The sequence below is a fragment of the Prinia subflava genome, chromosome Z (genome assembly GCF_021018805.1).
Source record: "Prinia subflava isolate CZ2003 ecotype Zambia chromosome Z, Cam_Psub_1.2, whole genome shotgun sequence".
Lineage (NCBI taxonomy): Eukaryota > Metazoa > Chordata > Aves > Passeriformes > Cisticolidae > Prinia > Prinia subflava.
In genome coordinates this window covers 13,637,292-13,658,511 of record NC_086283.1, presented here as the reverse complement: position 1 = coordinate 13,658,511, position 21,220 = coordinate 13,637,292, and the positions used below count along the sequence as shown (strand labels likewise).

At 36.7% G+C, this 21,220-nt stretch overlaps 1 protein-coding gene across 5 annotated transcripts in view; it reads left to right on the top strand.

The window, feature by feature from the left end:
• The window catches only part of CCSER1 (coiled-coil serine rich protein 1), a 616,060-nt gene that overhangs the window by 112,224 nt on the left and 482,616 nt on the right, over window positions 1-21,220 (top strand). For all 5 annotated transcript variants that reach the window (XM_063422971.1, XM_063422969.1, XM_063422968.1 and 2 more), the window contains one exon: window positions 3,711-3,804. In XM_063422971.1, coding sequence (XP_063279041.1) covers window positions 3,711-3,804 — 94 coding nt within the window. The remainder of the gene's footprint in view (window positions 1-3,710; window positions 3,805-21,220) is intronic.

Here is a 21,220-nt window from a genome sequence, read left to right as displayed (position 1 = left end):
AACTGTGTGCCTAGTACATCTCTTTTACTTAAAGTTTTCAGCTGTTTCTCAACTATACGTGTGTAAATTACTGTGTATCTTTTGATACTAGAAGTATTTGTAGGTTATATTACTTAAGAATGTGAAGGAAGTTGTGACTAGGCCCAGACTAAGCTGGGTACCATTGAATTCAATGAGTCCTGTGTAAGATACCCAGTTGGATGAAAATATCAGTTTGTACTTCATGTGGTTGCTGGAAGAATTTTAAATATGAAATTTATTAATAAGAAATTACTGATGCCTTGACATATTCATAGATTAGCATCCTGTTCTGCTTGTGGCCATTATTGGTTATCAAACACATCCTGCCTGAGCCGTTGTATGATTCGCTGCTGTTTAGTCGGAGTTTGTAATGTTTAAATTATTACTGTTGAATTCTTGTGTGACTAGAAATTTCTGAAAATAACAGTGGTAGACTGCCAAGTCAAAGGTGGAAAGTATGGTTGGCAAATTGAATTTATTAGTTATTAAACTGGTTCCAGGCTGTGTTGATGAGCAAAATCTGAGATGTGTGGGCAAATGATTATGTTCATGTTCTCTTCTCAGAGGTTATGAACAACTTGCAGACTGACTAGAAGAAAAAAGCACTGTCATGTTAATTTTGAGTTCATTGTGAAATAAAAATGGTGGTAGACATGATGCACAACCTGGAAGTAGGAATTATGTCTTAAGGCTTCTGAAGGGCTATTACATGGTCAATAAAGAGGTTTTTGCTGCAAGGTTGTGCCTTAACTAAATGATTTGTCTCCTAAAATAAATAAAAGGTGTGCTGCCCTAAATAGAGAACAAATGGTTCCTTGAGACCTTGATGGGACAATTAATTTCTTTTTCTTTATATGTAAAAAAGCCTTGAAACTATTCACTTGCAATGCTCTTTAGGGTTCTCTCTCTTATTTTGTTTTTTTAATATTTAATAATGTTATTCTTCAAAGACTGCCATGGCAGCGGTGAGGGGAGGAATGGGCAAAGGGTCAAGAGATATTAAACTTTAAAGGAATTTACAATTTTTGCTAATTCTTATAGCAACAAAGGAGTAATGAATCCTGGTGAAGAGGCAGAGGGGTGGAGGATGTTGGTTTGCACTCGCAGTGCGGTTGCTAAGCTGTGCTGTGACATCAGGCAGGTCATTCTTAGAGCTCAGTTCTCTTACTTTCTCATTATCTGTTTTCAGAAAATGTTACTAAGAACAGCCCTGGGAATCTAACTACCTGTGCTTGGGTGGGCTTTTATGCATTTGTGAGTTAATTTTTGGTTTGTGTCCATGGAAAAACTCTGTCCACAGGTGGGCCATTAGAGCAGAGAGTCAGCTGGACTACCATCACTGACATCCTTGGAGGTGGAGCAGCCCTGTCAAGCCCTTGTTTTTGCCACGATGGACAGTGGCTGCTGTAATTTGTTCGGTCCAGTCCTGTGATTTGTCCCTTTATAAAGAACACCTGAACTCCTGGGAACAGAGAGAGAGACTGTTTCCCTGCAGGACATAACTAGTAAAGAGTAAACCCGAGAGGGCTTTTCTTTGTGACTCTAGCTTGCCTGCTTTTGTTGGTGCAGTTAAAGAGACTGTAAGAAAGGGAAGGCAAGGAGGTCACAGGTGCTTTATGAAGGCTGCTGGGAGCCTGCAGCTCAGGTGGGCGAGATGTTGCTGTGTGGAGGAGGATGTGCATCAGCCTTACTTACTTCATAACTAAGAACAGAGAGGATAGGTGGAGGATGGTTTGCCTCCACTTGGAGTATTACTCAGGTGGTGTAGATCTTCCAGAAAAGCAGTAATAAGGAGGAGGAGAGTTGAATACAGACTTTTTTCTTTTGGTCCCTCTTACACGGTTCTTCAGCTCTTCAGTTTAGAAAACTGTGGTTCTGTTTGTGTTTGTTAATTCCAAATCAAATGGAATTTGTTTCTTTATGAAGGCTGTGAGTCACTATGTTTTTGCAGCAATCTCCCAGGATTTCAGACCACACATAAAATACTGCACGAGATGTATGAGATGCGCAATTGGCATGAATTCATTGCTCCTTGCTAATGTGGCTTATCAAATGATGCTCAGGATTAATGCCAACATGGATTCAGTTGGTAAACTGCGGTATAGACAATAATTTTAAGGTAAAGAACAAACCTGTGTACTCTACCCTTTTTACCTTTTGCCTCGACTGGTATGGAAAGCTTTAAGCTGTTGCTTAAAAATTGCAGGGATTGTTCTTCTGAATGTTCTCACCAATTTTTTTTTGTTACATTAAAAAATATATAAACAAAGCATGTTGTGCATTCTCTGAGTTTACTAAACCAGTTGATTAAGCTTGAGTGCATAATATCATCTAAATTAAAAAGGGAGCAAAAAAATATAGCAACAGCCATAGCAATGGGTTCTGTATCTAATGAGAGGTTTCTTTGCTGATGGTAAATCAGGGAAAGAATGCAAGAAAAAGTCGTGTTTCTTACGTGTTTGTGAAAGAGCAGAAAATAGAATTTGAAGAAATAATTACCCCAAAAGTATTGAATAGGTGCAAGCGGTGAGTAGGAATAAGAGGTGACATCTATTGTGGTGGGAAAATACTTTAAAGAATTAGAAGGAACTTAAAAAAATATGGTTGGAACTGAAGTCAAGAACGTCTTTTACTAGTTTAATATAAAATACTGTCATATCTCTCTACTTTCTGTGCAGCAGGTTGCTATGCAGAGATCTCCCACCCAGTTCAGTGTTTGGGATGATTTGTTATGTTTCATTAGTGTGAGGAGCATGTGCACTGCATAGGGTGCCAGCATCCATCCCATGCTGTGTCTAATGACTTATTTGCCTGTGGATGGACTGAAGAATTGAGCCTTGCAATACTGCTTGTTAATCAGCAAACAAAATGCCAGCTGGAGAAGGCATTGTATTAGCTTTGATTAGGTGTTGGTGACGGTGGAGAAAATCAATGGTCAAAATCAATCAACCTGGTCAAAAGAAATGACCATAGAATAAAATACACATAGGAAAAAGATGGAGAATTAATATCCCTGTCTGTAAACCTGCCTTATCTGTCTGTGGTTAAGACTAGGCAAACAAATGGTAGTGGGGACTAACCAGCTACAATCAAGAGTCAGATTTCTTCTCTGTTTATATAAGCCTTTGCCACCCACATAAATACTTAAAAATTCAGAAGTTGATAATTCATGCCTGAATTTCCTGTTTATGCTAATTTTGTGTCTGTTTATCCTTTGGATAAATAGAACAGTAAATCTCTTTTCAAAGTATATTGGTAAGGGCAGGCAGTGCTTAGAATTCCAAATTTAAAAAAAATCATGCACTGATACTTTTATGTTGTGCTAAAAAAAATTTATTCTTCATAAAAGGTTATGATGAAATTGGCAAAGGCACAAAACCACCACTGAACAGTAAAAAAAAAAAAAAAAAAAAAAAAAAAAAAAAAAAAAAAAAAAAGTAGATGGTATTACTTGTACTTCTGGGATTTTTTGTTAAATATTTGAGATCCTCTAAAGAGACAACGGTGACAAACACCTTTCAGGTGACAGTTCTTTCATATTGTTTCTCACTGGTCTAATGTTAGCAGAAAAAATTTCTGTAGCTCCTCCTTAAATGTGTTTTTCAGATCTGATTGGAAATAATTTTGTGCAGAGCAATTTGGCTAAAACATCTGTCTAATGCCTTTTTTTTTTTTTTAATCTATACCAGGATGTTTTGAATAACCTGGGTTCCTGTGAGTTGGATGAAGATGACCTAATGCTTGACTTGGAGTTCCTGGAAGACCAACATCATCATCGTTCTGGTAAGTCAGATAAATGCTGTTTGTCTTCAGTGAGATATTTTTATTCTAGAAATATGAAGCAAATATGTTCAGTACAATTACTTGGAAATAAAAAGAGGTAATTTTCTTGGAAGGAGGAGAGTGGTAGTCATTTTTCAGAGTTATTTCTAAATGAGTTTGTAATTAATCAGAAAAGTGCAGTTTACACAGCACTTGGACTTCATATGGTCAGTTACGAAATGGAAGTGATTTTTATAGCTACAGAATTTCAGTACCAAGGGCATACCCATCTGTTTTGCTAAATACTTAAAATGACTGCTGCCTACCCCAGGCACTTAACAAAAGAACATTGGTGGAGTAATTGTGATACATTTTATGTATGCCAGAATAATGTTCTTCAAATAAAGAAGGTTTAGCTTGAAACATGAGTGTAACTTGATGGTTTCTGTCGTGGTTGGTTAATGCCTTGTTGCACTGCTTTGATTAATAGCAATAAAATATTTCTATGTAACTGTGTTTACTACCATTTTATAATAGGATTAAGCAATTAAGTAGTGGGACCTGCAATGAGGAATGCTGCGTTTTGTTTGGCTGGGACAGCAGGGCCTCATCTGTGAATAGATGTCCTGCTAAACTCAGCAGGATTTAGAGTCTCCAAATCTGTGTGGGACTTGTGCTTGATCCCAGGTAGAGTTCTGAGTGTATACTCTGCTGTGATGCTCTATTCTGACAGTGCCATGTGTTTGAAGCACAAGGAATTTTTACCTTCTATTTTACCTGCTGTTCCTTGATCTCACTTTCTCCACTCACCTACACAGGTGCCTGTAGTGCACATTCTTGAAGACTCATGTGGAAGTAGGGTTTTTGAGACATGTGCTGGCTGGTGTGAGCCATCTTCAGTTCTAATCCCTTCTTAGATGCAAGTGTAGCAATGGTTACAGATAAACTGCTTGAATTGTGCTCCTGATTGATATTTTCTGTGTATGATTATTCTGTGAACATCTCTATGATAATTCTGTTTAACCATTGTAGTGTGCTTTTTAAACCTGTTTGCTTATCTACGTATAGGATGAAACATTTGTTCTGTTTTCTTTGGTAGAGACTATGGAGGGTTGCAGCAGTAATATGTGCATGACCATAGTTTTCTAAGTATTGGAAGGTGGGAGGCAATAAATGAACTGCACAGAAAAGGCCCTTTCTAACCCATTCTGAATAGTGCTGTGAACTGTTTACGGAAAGTTAAATGATGGGTAAAGAAATATGGTTTCAAAAAGCTTCAAAAACAAACATTGCATTTGATAAGAAATCATATGGGGTTCAGACTTGTTTATTCCCTGGACTGGTTGGAAACAAATTAACTGGCAGAACTGTTTGCCATAAATAAAATTCCCTAATGTGTTATGCTTGGCCTGACCTTTGTTCTCCTTCATTTTTTACAAAGCACTGAATTAACAGTGAAAGAAAAGTTAAGTCCAGTATATGATTACAAAAATTTTGTAACAGCTTCTAGCACAGCTAAAGCTAAAATAATAATGCCTGAATGACATACTTGATAGAGAATAATTAGGATGGAGATGTGATATGACACATAATCTTCCTGCTCTTGGATCATTATCCAGAACAAATGAGATACGTTTAAACAGAGATGTACATTAGCCTCTGAAGAATGGTGACCATTTCTATTCTGAGAAATAATGTAGAGACACACATTGCAGTTTAACATTGTCTTTAAACACAGATGTGTTTATTTTAGTAATATTTGCTCTTTGGTTTTATTTGTTTGGTGGTGAATCTACCTGCAAAAAAATTAGGATTTCCCTAGCTGTCACTGGTTTTTTAAGTCATTCACTTGGAAGAAAGATTTGGAAGGATAGAGCCACAGTACAGGGTTGACTCAATTTCACCAAATAAAGCTGATGTCTTTATATTGCATGAGGATGCAGCACAAAATGGTTAATATGGTTGTAAGTCACCATCTTAATTTGCTTTAAGATACTGATTTTTAGCGATTTAGCATTTGCATAAATGAAGTGCATAAAAGTCTTGAACTAGATATTGACATCTAAACACTTTTAACAAATTTCTTTCCTGATTCTTCTGTTGAGTTATGGCAAACTTCCAGGATTTAAGACTTTCAACGAAAATTCTTTTCAGTAATTCCAAGTCAATCCATTCTCTGTTTTCACTGCTGGACTTGCTTGGTTTTTTTCAAGAGGCATCTCTATTCATATCTAAATAGAATTCTTTTGAACTTTTTCAATTAAATCGTATTATCAAATATTTTTGATGCATTCTAGAGGCACCAGAATATAGAAGTGATCAAGTGATCCCATTGAAGACATACTGTTAATTTAATACAGAGCTTTACACTTTAATAAACTCATCAGCTTGAAATTGATCATATTTCTGGGCATGCACATATAAGCTCTTTCAGGTAATTGGGAGGTAATGTATGTTTTTTAAAAGATTTTTAATTCTGCCCGCTTCAGAACCAGGAAGACAGCAGATTGCACATGGAAGATGAGCCGGTACTGTTACTGTAGAATATATTCTTCTAATGGAATTTGAATGAAACCAAAGGACTGTTAAATTCAAGTATGTGACTACCTCAAAAGTAGATGATTTTCTGTAATTTTTGCTGGTTGCAGGTTTGTTGAACTCTTTGTAAAGGCTCCTTTAAATACGATGAGCTTGAGAGTTTACCTATGGCTTGCTGGAGTAAAATTCAGTCAAGGCAGTTGCAGATGTACATATTTATAAGCCTCCTTTAGTCAGAGGTTAGACAGATAAACTGTCACTTCTGTAGATGATTTGGCCCTATGTTATGTCAGCTTTACATATTTAATCCATTTTATTGAAGTATTTGTTTACCCTCCTAACAAGTTCCTCATGTTTCTCTAATATGTGGAGGGGATCTGTGTATCTGACATTCACACAAGTGTCATACTGAAGTCAACTGAGAGTTAATGCACGTGCTCTTAGTCTGTTATCAAAATAAAGGTGTTTGTGAACATTAAAGGGTGCTTTTTGAATGAAAACATTAAAATTATGCTCTTCTGGAAGTCCAGAGTATTAGCAGTACTTGTGACTATTTGTAGTACAGTAAAAATCCTCTTGATGTTCTACATATTGATGCTGATTACAGCATTTATTTGGTTTAAACCATCAGTCCTAGAGCCATAGTGCCATTCACTTGTGCCCTATTTGGCTTTTGATAAACAATTCTGTGGGGAATTACTGTGGGGAGAAATGTTCCAAGAGAAACTCTGTTCAGTATTTTAACAAATAGATTGAAACATGAGGAGGTATAATTGGAAAATTATTCAGTTCTTTCTTCAGTTGTTACAGAAGGATAACTAAAGAATATGCAGGAATAACTATTCTTTTAAAGGCTATGAAAATGCCTAATGACAAATTACATGAGCTAACACACATTTTTAAGGTGACTATCAAAAATTATGCCTTGATGTATATATGGCTATGGTGTATACACCAAGCTGTGTTGCTTAGACATAACAATTCTGAAGGGTACTGCCCCAGTTGATAAACACTGTTGATGAGCTGATAATGGGCAAATTGAGAAATTCTCTTAAAGGCCATTAGGAGCTCCAGTTTTTTAGAGATTTGTTAGTTAAGACATGTTTTGCAATAGTTTCTGCTTTAAGCAGCTGTAGTTTTAAAGAACAGTATTTGTTATGCTGAGGATATGTCTCCAACTTTGCACTGAAGCTTACAATATAATGCTAATTTAACAAAATAATTGAATTGTATTGATCTACCATTGTTTTAGTGACCATTTATGAATACAGAGTAAGAATAGTGGGAAGATTACTGGGAGAATTTGCTATTAAGGAGTTTTCAAGAGGAGCTACAAGCCAGTTGGTGGGAAAGGAGACATTCTAGAAAGTGGTATGCTGTGTTAATTAAAATAGAGAGATAGAAAGGAGAAAGAAACAAAGATCTGTTACCTCTTTTGTTGTTTGTGGTGGGTTTTATTTATTTATTTATTACTCCAACTCACTTTTTACTTGTGTTTTTGTTCTGTCCTCTCAGCTTTTCCCTAATGAGCTGATTGCCCTCCAGCAGCATCCTCATGAAATGAGGTTCCTGCAAAAAGGTGCTATAAATCCTTTTGAGTACTAACTTTTCCTCCAACCATACAACAGAAGATAAGGAGACACGCGCAAACCTCAGGCAGGTGCTTCTCTTTTGGACACAGATGTCTGTGCTTTGCTGGTCTTAGCACAGCTTTAGAAGTCTGGGATTTCCTCATTTCAGGCTTTCTCTCCGTAAATGAGTTTAGTGCTTTAATTTACTACTTTTGCTTCTGTTTTAAAGGCTGTATTGTTGAGATAAAGAATGTAAGACAGAGACATTTTATTATCCCACCTAACACAATTACTTTGAAATTTAATAAAATAATATTTATATACTACTTGGTGAGTGCAGAACACTACTGCATACCAATCCAAAATATTAATCAATGTGATTTGCTGAGAGTTTTGCGTACTGTTCTTAAGCTGGAATACTTAAAATGAAGCATAATATGACATACATGATGAGTCCTAAGGGTGCCTTTTTATTAATCTGAGTAAATTAGACTTTTAAAATATGCTGCAGCTTTGATTTCCGGTTGTAAAATAATGAAGTCAGTGGTTTCTATAGTGGGAAATCATTGCAGGTTTATAGAAAGTGACAGCATTAATTTAACCTCATTCATTTTCCTTTTCCCTCGTGAAAAACAATGTATTTGATTCCAAGTATTGATTAGTCAAATGTATGAGGAAGACCTTTATATTCAGTGATACAAGCAGTGGGGAATTTATTCAAGTAGTGCACATTAATGTGCGTGAGTTGTGTGCTGGTGTTGTCCCCTAGCCTATTGAAAACCAAACGGTTTTATGTGGTTTGTGCTATTAAATCAGGATTGCAGTAAATAGTAGCCTTTTCTGAAAGTTCACGAAAACACAGCTGTCCAAGAGCTTTGGTAATTCCTTAAGTGTTTGCCATGGGTGGCATAGAAGAGGTGCCCTGCATCCCCCTACAAAGATGTGTGTGCAGCTGGGATTTGCAGCCAGTGGTCCAGCTGAAAGTTGGGGGACTGCTCTTGGTGCTGAATATTAAGCACACGCTCCTGTCTCTTCCCCATCAGGCTCCACACTACACAGTGACTATTCATGGGTGTGATATTGATTAGCTGTGTACCCATACTGGCCTGTGCATCCATCATGTTGCTTCTGGAATGCTTGCTGAATAGTTTTGAATAATGTAGCTTGCTAAAACTTTTAGGAGAGATTTGTCTTCTGCAGATGCTTTAGCCATTTTGGATTAAATGCCTCAGCCTCAACTGAAAAGTTGTGACCCAGTATATACATGAAGCATAGTTATTTCATCCAGCATATTTCTGAAATGAAATTACTTATTTGCTGGGAAAAAAAAGGTGAAAATATGAAATTTTATATGAATATGGAACTTAATAATCCCTCAAAATACATCAGAATATGATTTAGCTCATAAAAAACCCAAGCACTTTCAGAGATGGAACACGTTTTGATCAAACCTAAGTTAAGACCATCTCTATTAGAAGCATTTTAACTGTGTTCTTAATGCTGTGGTAATACATGTTTTGGTTCTTGCTCAAGGTTTATGAATGAAATGACAGATTACAGCATGGGGTTTGCCGACTGAGGGGAAGGCAGAAAGGAGTTTGAGGTGGACACAAAAATACTTACGTAAACATCAAATTAAGAGTCATTCATTATATCAGAACATGATCTTTTAGTAGCATCACTACATTAGATATTAGCGGCCTCACCAACAAAAGCACAGTGTACTTTTTTTTTAGGAAGCAAAAGTCTGACATTTGTATCATATTTCTTTTAAATCCATCTAGCCTGCACATCAATTGCTATTCAGTACTCAGCCAAACTAAATTGTTGGTGTAATGACCCAGAGATATTAATTAGGTAGTTGCTGAGGTATTTTGAATGTGATGAACAAACTGTGAAAATTCCAAGGTGAATTTTCACAGTTCCTCCTGTGTCTTATTAATTCAATGTATTAATTATTTTTATTAATTTTTTAGTAGGCAGTAGGAGTGCTGATCTGTGATGAAACTGCTTTGGTCTTTTGGTGAGTTTTTTTAGACCAGAAGTTTGTCAGTGCAAGGAAAGCAAATTTTTCAAAGGTTTTAATTTGCCTTTAAATAGATAATAAGAAAAAACCTAACTATGCATTTTTATCAAACAGTTGCTTACAACTAGAGCAGAAATACTTAAGTAATTTGAATGTGTTGCTTTGCTCGTGAATGTGTTGTTGGCAGCAGATTTCTGTGTTTACAAACAATGACCGGTTTTGATTTTTGATTGGAACTGGACACTGAGCTCCTTGAGCACTTCTGAAACCCTCGTCATTCCCAAATGCCATCTTTTAGAGTTGTATGTGTTACATACAGATCAGGCTAAACTAGAACATCAGTTCTTTAGTTTGCTTTTTGGAATGTGTAATAGCAGTTTGGTTTATACTTACAGGTTTTGAACAGAATAAAGGCTGTGACAGTAAAGTAATAGAAAACTCTGTGTCTCTGCCAAGAGCAGGTTTAAAGATTATTTAGCTAACCAGTATCTTGCCCTGTCACTACAAATTTTGGATAGTGAGGTAATAAAAAAAGTAAGCAGTATTAATAATGAACAAAACAAAAAGTGATGTGTGACTTCATTACATTAATTATACCACTATGCAGTTATCCTAACCCGATGAAAAGGGAATGTTCATGCTAGTTTTCAGTTTTGCAAGAGAAAAGATCTTGCTGAATAAATGCCTGCAATTCCTCCATTAGACTTCTTGTGGTGAAGTGAGATCATCATGAGCCACAACTGGGGCCAGCTTGATTTCGTACATTTATCTCAATCCTGGCATGGATTTGAAGTATGGAGGAGAAAGTCACATGCCACTAGTTTCCATATATCTAGAAAGTTATGACAGACGGCATTTTTTTATATTTTCAGAATGACCTATTTTACTAAACTGCACATTTCCTCCTGAAGCATTGCTTAAAAAATATTGCACAGTAATAGAATAATTTAAGGTCTCCAGGGAATGAAATAAAACTTGGCATCTTCTAAACTCTTCTAACCACTGTCTACAGCTTCTAAAAGAGCATTGAGCATGGAGGAATGGGATTTTTGCAGGGTTTGCAACTGAAAGTATGTATGGCAGTATCACATAAAAAGGTCGTATTTGTGTTAGTCGCAGATAACCAGTGCACACTTGTGGCTGGGCCTGCCTTAGGACTCTGGAAGTGTAAACTGCTGAGAGTAAGGAGAAGAAGAAATAGTGACATTAGTATTAAATTGGAATGGAACTAGTTAGAAGCCATAGGCTAATATAAGGTTAGTGTTCCAGCATCCTGGAGAACCCTGGTCCTTATTCTGGAAAAGAAATACTGGATTGAGAGCCCTATATCTGTTTTCTTATTTATGTAAATGAATGTTGCAATCTTATTTCAATTTTAATTGACAAAAACAAAGCACAACCTAGAACTGCTACCAAGTTAACTTTATCCTAAATCTCTTTTAGAGTATTTTACTTTAAAAGTTGGGTTGTAACCAAACCTAGTTGATGAGCCATAGGAAGCATGTAAAACTAGCTTCTAGCTATGCTTTCCTCAGAATATGTTTAAAACATGTCTGGGATATAGATAATGTGCCTGTGCTGTGTGCTCTCAGTGTATCAAGGAAAATACTCAGTTTCCTGAGGAAACTGCTATTTTTAGCTCTTTTTTTGGTGTAAAGAATAGTGAAGGACTGATATATTCAAATGGTGTGTATATCTTTGATTCCTATCTGACTGTTACCAGTTTTATTAGTGACATATACTTGTAAATCCTACTCAGTTAAGTGGAGCAGTATCACAGATCATCACATTATAATTTAGATACGAAGAGATTTTTTCATTAATGGACAAGAAAGGCAAAAGAGCACAGTTGTGAACTTTCAGGGTCATTAAGAAATACTTTTGAGTGAGATGCATTTTATAGTTATCATAGAACTATTAGATTTAGTATCTGTATCTCAATTTCCTGCTCTTTCATAATTACAGTGTGACATTTAGTTACAAATCCTTATTCATATTGGTATGCTCAACCATCATTTACTGAAAGAATCAGGACAGTAATTAAATTAGGCGGATTGCTTTTCTTTAGTCCTTTGATTTTATACATACATTGAGATGAAACATCATCTTTAATAATATCTGCAGGCAGAAAATAAACGCAATAATAAACATTACGACAAATCAAAGCACAGTGTCCTATTTAAAACAATTCTACACTTTTAGGTGACAAAGTTTAAGTGGGATGCCAAATGCTGCTTTTCCCTCCTGCTTTGTAACTCTACAAAGATCTGGATTGGATGTCTTGCTAAAATGCAAATGTGATGAGAACTTCAGAAGAGTGTGGCCTGCCCTCTCACTTTTGTGAGAGATTTAGGGAGTAAGAGAAACAGTTATGAGCTTATAATTATTTTACAGAACAGCCATAACTCTTGTTTATATAAAAACAGTCTCTCCTTCCATACAATTTCTTCACTGATCCTGCTTCAAGGTAAGACTGAAACTGTATGTGAGTTAGTGATGGCTTTTGACCTTTAGAAATACTTAGCTCTGGGATCATTGTAGCTTCACTCTTAGGTAAAGAAAGAATTTGTAGCCTGATAGTTAAACTTGAGTGTAGGGTCTCCTGGGTTGCTCTGCATTCTCTGATGCCAATTTCCAGCGTTACCATGGGCTTGACACTTAATTTACTGGTAGTACGTAAGTACTATATAAGTACTCCAGTAGTCATGTGGGTTTGTCATTAAAATCTGAGAGATACTCATGATACCGATGGGATGGAGCTGCAGTAATAACTAGAATCATTTCAGTCTTTAGAGGCCAACTATGTTCTGGTTTGTGCCTCTTCATGTGTCATTCCAGGAAGTGGAGCAGACACTGCCACTGCTGTTATTGGTGTATCCCCTACTGTTACTGTTCCTGTGATTTTTTTGTTTCCTTCTGCAGAAAAAATGCCAAAACAAACTACAAGTTTCTTTATATAACAGGAGGAAAAAATATTGCAGAAACCTATCATACTAACCAACTAAAGCCTGGGCTCAAATATAAATTATTTTTTAAATCTTTCCAAAATCCATCATTACTTAAAGATTGGGTCAAATTTGCTGTAGTGTTTGAAATAATTAGATGACTTTACTTTTCTATGTCTTTACCTGAATCTCTTGTGATGAGAGAGCCTATTGTCCCTTCTTTCATTACTGTGAGTGTCCTATCAAGTCCTTCATATTCTTTGGATTTTGTTCCATTTCATTTATGTTTTAACCTCCAACTTCCCTTGAGGGGGAAGGAATTTGGAAATAAAAGCTGTGCAGGTAGTAAACCCTGAGATTTTTTGGAGCCTAGGCTCAACTTCAGGACACAGGACCAATAGTTAGCAGGTGTTTGGAGGTTGGTTGAGGGTACAGGGTCTTCCTGAGACCTGAGAATGTTTTGTCCTCTCAGGGACTCCTAGAAGAGGGCTGTGCTTTTGGTTTGTATAGACGAGCTAATTTTCTGCAGTCAGAAGGACATTGTATGCATTTCTTTGCCAAGGGAACAATTTGAGATAAACTCCGAAAGGTAACCTTGAAGGAATTTTTTGGTTGTACCTTCTGTACTTAGGTTTATGTTAGGAATATTCCATCTTAACCCAAAGTGAATAATGACCAGCAATCTCCTTATAACATTCCAATTCTCAGAATTCTTCCATGCAACCCTTACTGTAGGGAACAGCTTTACAATGAAAGTTTCTCAAACCTTCACAATGTAAGTTTGTCAAAGCAATGTTTGCCTACCACTGCTCCAGTAGCTTCAACAAAGGACATTGCATTCCTTGTGCCTCCTGAGGGTAACACCAATGTTATGGTATTTGGGGGCTTCCTCCCCGCCCCTATTTTCATAATATTGTGGTGTCTTTAGGAAATAGAGTCTGTTTCCAGTTAACATTTAAAGGAAAGTGTGGTTGCAGTGGGAAGTATTCCGAATGCACTTTAAAGAACAAGTGTTCTGTTGCAGGATGGGTGTCACATATACGCATGGATCTGCAAATGGCAAGTCAAGCACAAACTGTTATTACACACTGCAGTGTTACTGAATCTATTGGTATCCCTATAATTTTGTTTGGTTGGTTGGTTTTGGTTTTGGACAAAGAACTTATGTGTTTGATATTTGAGGAGCTGCTGAACCATACATAAAATTGGCTGTGAAAATTTGATTACTGGAGACACTGGCCTCATGAGGCATCCCTCAGCCCACGGTGTTCTGTGTATATGTGCTTAAAATAGCCCTTGTATAAATGTCTGTACCTAAGCACTAGCAGGTACACAAATGTGAAACACACATGACAGACCAAAGGCATTCCTCCGAGCTATTTCAGTGTTTAAAATGCTTTAATTCCTTACATCCAGCTTTTGATAGTGATGCTTGTTTGTAACACAGTAACTGCTGAACCTAGAATGGTGAGAAATGAAACAGAAATTTGATGGTAAATAAGTGTAGTGCTTTTTGGTTGCAGGATGGATAATGTGCTCATTTTCTCTTCGCTTTCTAAACATTTCCAGCCCTGCCAACACGGATCACATGTGTTTTAGGAAAAAAGGATTACAGCAATGTCTTTGCAAAGGCTAAGGAAACTGGAGAGGCCCTAGGGCCTAAAAAACTGTTATGAAAAAAGTTGGTAGTAAACTTTTTTATTATAATAAATTGATTTTGATGACTGTCAAAAGCCCAAGCATCATGATTAACGTGTTGAAGATCTTCCTGACATGACCAGGTTTTTTCTCACAGAGGTTTTTCTTCATAAGAAAAGCAATTTACTATAAAAATATACTTATTTGGAGTTTTCAAAGCAGGAAGTAGATAAAATGAAAGCACGGCAGTGTTGTAATATTATTTTTGTGCTTTTTCCCAAAGCGTTTAATTTCACAGAAAATACTTTTGACAAGTTTCTGTTTTTCTAATAAATTTTCTTCTTTAGTAAAACACGAAATAACTCTATTTCTAAGGCTCAATTTAATTGTTTTCTTCCCCACTTAACCTTTAATTTGTTTGACTCATTTGGGGAATTTTGCAGGATTGGGGTTTCAGGAAAAAGTATTTTTTGTGCTCCTTAATTTAACATTACTGATGTGATGTAAATTATGAGGTTTAAGTTAGAATGACATAAATACATTACTTAACTGTCTTATTGTCAGCATGTTCTGGATTAAATATTCAGTCAAACCCTCAATATGCAAATAGAGCAGACTTGAATTCACAGATGGGCTGTGCAGAGCTGTGTGGAGTTACATGGAGAAACTGTTAGCTGTGTCATTGAGCATCTGGAAGGGGTGGGTTTGACTGTGGGATGAGGTTAACTAGGCAAAAGCCATTGCCTTATACTGAATTTTTGTGGAAACCCTCACTGTGATCATTTGACACTGAGTTAACACAAGTAGTAAAGAGTAGGGGTAGACAGAAAAGGGAAAAGAAATAAATCGAGGTAAAAAGGAAAACTGATATGGAAAAATCTCACCTTTGGCTTCTGGGAAAAAATAACATACTTTGGAATGAAGTTTCTCTAAACTTCATTCAGAATGATATATGACAAACAGCTTAAAAGACTTTTTCAAACTCTTCCAGAAGTAGTATTCTGTCCCTCTCTTCTGAAAAGAAATCAAAAGTTTGAAAGAAACGCAGGTGTTTTGTATTTTTCAGGCTGTAGGGGCCATGGGCAGAGGCTCTCTGGAACATGTGTGTTCCTCCTGCATGTGCTGCTCCCCCTCATCCCCACGGCAAACATAGAGGAAGGAGTGATGGAGACCTGTGTTGGCTGATACATCTAATTGCACAACAGCTTGCTCTCTTAGCTCATCTGCAAGAAAAACTCTTGGGGATATTTTCCCGTGGAATATAGGAGTAGTGAGCTGTTGAATCAGCACAGTGAGATGTGCCAGATGAGTCGCTAAGGATACACAGCAAGGCCAGAGGAGATAACAGGAATGACAGCACTTTCTTCCAGGGGGAGAATTGATATTTCCCATGTTTTCAAATTTTAGGTAAAGAAAGACACTTCCAGCTGTGTCACTTTCTTCTTAACTAGAAACGAGGTTGTTTTGCTTCCCCTTCCACAGTCACATTTAACACATCTTTTCCTCTCTTACCTGCCAAGCTCTTTGTACTTCCCTGAAATATGCAGGAGCCTGTGTTACCTTAGATGGCCCTTGGATTTATTACAATTACAGTTTTAATAAAATCAGTTACTATTTTTGCAAATTCAGCTCATTTTGGAGTTGTCTTCAAAAAAAAAAACAAAACAAAACAAACCCATTACTTTTTCATCTTAAGTTGTTCTCTTGACCTAATTCTGTTTGCTTTCTGTTAACAGATTGTGCTTTGATTGGCTTTTTTATATTGTACATTCTTCTCCAAATCTCATATTGAGGAGTGGGATGCAGACAGCCTCTGTATTTTGTATATTTTCAATCATTGATTAGTTCTTGATTTCAATTAAGTTTATTCAGGTAACAGTAATATTTGAAACTGTAGGTCAAAGATGGTAAGTTTTGCTTGCTTTCAGGCTTAGAAGTCCAGACAGCTGAGGTAAGTTTGACAGATTTTTATATCTGTAATAATGAAGAATTCTGTCTCCCAATAAATAGACTATAGGTGTAGAACAGAATTACCAAGATTATTTAAAAATGCAAGATTATTTAATAATGCAAGATTATTTAATGCAAGTTTATTTCATAATGCTAGTTGTATTTATAAATTACAGTTTAGGCATTCTGGAGTCATCAGAAGGCCTTGGATATTAGAATACTTTCTAATTACATGTGGGAATAAATTGTCCCCATACTCTGCTGCAAAAAACATATTTGAAATTCTCATATTTTCGTCAGGGCTCAGGTCATCACATTTAGTGTTCTGTTCAACTTCCTATCTATATGAAGGATGATTCAGCATGTTTTACATTATCCCTTTGATCTATCTTTTTAGAGTTCATTATAGATTCAAATTTATTCTGTGTCTTCACTCATTTGTATAAATGCATGTTCTCTACTTTTGGGGAAAAACATTACTAGTGTATCAAGGATTTCTACAAAAAACATGTTTTTCAAACATGTTTTCCCTTTGGGAAACAGCAATTTTTTGGTGCTTCCAGAATTTGCTGTGAGAACATCTGTTGGGGGTTAGATTTGGTTTTTTTTCTTCTCACAGAATTTTTTCCCATAAGTTTCCAAAAGCCTTGATGACTACTTAGTCAGAACAAAAAGAGTGCTTGAGGGATATAGCAGCACGAGGCTACACCTATTGTTTTTGAGTCCCTGGGAGTGTCCCTCAGAGGGGAGAGATGATGAGCTTTGGGAAAGGCAAAAAAGACAGATCTGGGGGAGGGGGAGGCACTCTTGCTCTCAGCGCCGAGGAGGACGGTCAGGCTGCCCTCTGCCTCTGCCTCATCCTGGGAAAATCTATCGTCATCTGCTGTGTACCCGGGAATCCTGAACTCGCTTTCTCCAGCCTCTACCCCCAGCGCCGCTGCTTCTTCGGACCTTTGAGGCTCTCCTGCTCCTCTGTAGCCCTGCCCTGCCCAGCCCTGCCGGGACACCCCTGCTGCTCCAGCTGCCAGCGCAGAGCTCCTCATCTCATCCACCAGCCCGGGACTTTCCTCCCTTCCAGCTCGGCCTCTCAGAGTCCTGCAGGGGCACCCAGATCAAACTGCTCTGGGCTTTTGTAAAAGAAAGCCCTCAAGGTTCTTGATTCTGTTTATTATTGATGCTGTAGTTGTTGTTTGTTTGTCGTTTTGTCATATATACTAGTAAAGAACTGTTATTCCTACCCCCATACCTCTGCCTGAAAGCTCCTTTAATTTTCCTTTTAATTGGAATAATTTGGAGGGAGGGGATTTGAATTCTCCATCTCTAGGGAGGTCCTGCCCCCTTCCTAGCAGATATCTGTCTTTCAAACCAAGGCAACATCTCAGTGGAGAATTAAGATATATTTAGCCTGAGGCACATAGCTAGCTCCACTGAAGTCAGGAGGATCGTAGACTTCAGATTTTAAGCTCATTCATAAGTGACCTTGGTCTTTGGAGCCTAGATTTGGTACATCCAGTGCCTCCTGTGAGACTGATTTTTTTATAGCTACTCAGTTTCTGTCATTTGTCTTAAACACAATTTTGCTGTGGCTAAAAGTAAATGTGAGTACAATATTGCTATCATATGGTAAAAAAATCAATTGTATAGGAAATTTGTAATTATAGCTAATATATGGACTGATTTATCAGCAACAGCAGCATAGTTTAGAGAAACAAAGAGTCATATTGTGGATAATGGTTATTTTTCTGAAACAAATTTGGGGATGCCATATCTGTTTAATTTCAAGTGTTTTCTAGGAATGGGTATAAAAGAGATTTGAAGATAGCACAACATTTTTATTTATATTGCAAGGAAAATTAGAACTGCTAGCAAAGCACAATGTGCTTCTTTAAATTAAAATGTTAATGTCTTTTTGAGAAGAAAAGCCTTCAGAAAGTACTCCTCTCTAGTGAGTCTTAGTCCATACCATCTCTGCTGTTTTCCCAAAACAGTGAGGACATAGTTTCTGACTATTTCTTAGTCATCCAAGCAGTGTAGAAATAGGTAGTAAGAAGGCTTTCTTCCTAATGAAAATTTTTATTAAACTGATTTTTTTTAATAAGACTTGGTACGTTCAATAGTCTGATCAGACCTTGGAAGCAATTATGAGGAGGAGAAAGAAAACCCACAGCAAAAATAACTTATTCAAGGTTAATTTAAATGAGGTTAATTTAAAATCTCAGCATGCCTTTTAACCCATTACAGCCCTGTTTAGAGGAGATGTGAGACTTGTTCTTTAATATAAAGTAGAAAGAGATATGAAGCCAAGTAGGTCCTTTGCTATCTCTGATCTTAAAAGAATTTTGTTCTCTTGCATAAATATGATGCCTTGATGTTCTCCATCTATCAGAAGAAATTTGGGGTCTATGTTACTTACCGTTGTAATTTCCACTTTCAACCTAACAGGTTGAATGGTCTGAGTCTTAACTTTGTCTTGCCTAGCAGCCTTGATCACATATGTAGGTTCCCAAAGAAACTATAGAAATCAATAAAAAAAAAATCTGAATAGGGGATTTTTAATGAAGATATTTGATTTTCTTGCCTAACCAAAGACCGTAATCTCACAGTCTCATTTCTGATTTTTGTATCTCCAGTATGTATTTTCCCACAGACTTTTTCAGTAGGTTACTAAAATTGCTCTATTCTCTTTGACACAAGAACTTTTGAGCACAGAGTTTTTATAAAACTGACGTGATCTAATATGAACGTCTAGAATTCTCCCACTGGGAAAAATTAGTCAAAACTCAGGAAAAGACTTGGAGGTTACTTTGTAAGATTTTATGTGTTGTGAAATCAAATCACAATTTTGGGAAAAGCAGTTTTGTCTCAACAGCTACTGTGTTTTAATGGCATCTTAGCTCCTACCTGAGTATGTAGTCTGTGCCATTAAGTGATTTAACTTCTACTCCTTACCCCTCTGTTCAGGTACCAAGTAATGAAATAATTTACTGAGGTGTTGTGCACTGATTAAAGTGGTTTTATGGAGTTATGGAGCACTGACAGTTCAAGTGTAAGGTGTTATGATCTGATAAATATCATATTGCTGTCTGTATTTTCTTTATCTGATACACTGCATGCATACAGTAAGTAGGATATGCATGGATGCAAAAATAGAGGAGGTTAGGTACAGACTGCTTACAGGAAGGAATGGTCTATGAAGCCATTGTACTGTAGGTTGTTAATAATGCAGTAACCTGTAATTTCTCATGTGCTGGTGCGGTGGAACTTGGCCTTCTGCTTTTTCATGATCTCAGCAGTTTTGGTGGGTTTTTTTTGTTTTTCTTCCTTCTTGCTGTTCATATGGATTATTCTGTGTCGTATAGCTGTCCAGATTGCAAGAATAAGCTGATAACATTTCCTACATTTAGTGTAACTAAGTATTTTTAAGTAATAGCCAGTGCGCTGTCTGAGCAGAGGACAGGATTTAGAAACATTTATCTGTTTGTTTGTTTCTTTCTTTCAGTCTTTCACCTTAGATTTAATGTATTGGCTTAAAAAGTTGTAATTGCCATTACCATAGGAAGTACTGTAATGAGTATTATAATGTATTCATTGTACAGCTTTGGACTATTTTCTGTAAATTTTTTTGCACCAGCTTTCCTAGTCTGGTGCTCATTCTGAAAAACTACCATGTACAGTCTGCAAAGAGTTAAGCATGTTTGTATGAGGTGATATTAGGAAAACAGGACTTCTTGCATGCTGAAAATACTTAAAACTCCTTGTTTATTTTCTTTATTCTTGAGGTGGCAGCCATGCAGTGCTGCTGAGTCATTACTGGTTAATTCTTCCACATTTCGTCACTTGCAAATGGAAAGAAGCTGTCAGCTATTCTGGAGGTGGCAGAGCAGATGTTATAAAAAGAGAATTCTCATGGACAGTGCAAGAGTTACCTAGTGTTTCCAATGAATAGTAACTGTGAATTTCACTCGTCTTCAACAATGATTTGGGTCTTTCTGTTAAAGTAGCAAATGCGATTTTGTGGTTGTGATCTATGGACCTCTTCATGACCTGTAGCAGTATTTAGGGAATAGTTTGGAAGGGAATGTAATATTCAATATGTTATTTATGTTAGATTGTTTTTTTCAGCCTTTTTGGTAAAAGAAAATATTGCTAATATAGTAATAAACTTTTAGAGGAATATTGGCTTTGAGAATAGCAACAAATGTTTTCTGTAGTCCCTATATGACTAACAGATTTACTTCAAAGAAATATTTGTGTTAGGAATCTGATTTCAGTTTCCAAATGAATGCAGAACTTTGCTTTGCTTTTGAAAATAACCCTAGCAAATTGCTTGATAAAGATGTAATTTTGCTCCAGTTAAAAAATGCAAACCAGCTTAATTATTTTATATTTTCAGACTGTCTTCCTTGGTGTTTTATGATGTTAGAATTGGTTCATCTCCAGTGAAACTGGGGAGGATCAAGGATAACCTGAATTGCAAAGATTCCTATCTTCTGGTGTAGACTTGTTAGATTCCTTAGAGATATAGTGTGTTTTAAATGCTAAAACAAAGTAAAAGGTACTTGTGAGCATTAATTGAATTAAGGACTGTCATTTTAAATATTGTGACTATTGAGTCAGATGAAAGAATTTACCACAGTGACTTTGGGGGGAGTGATATTTGAGCGATGGTCCTCTTCTCATTTGCACCCAGTAGGGAACTGTCTGGTAACGACTGTGAGATTTTGTATATCTTTCACATAATTCAGATGAGTTCTAGCAGAGGGGTCTAA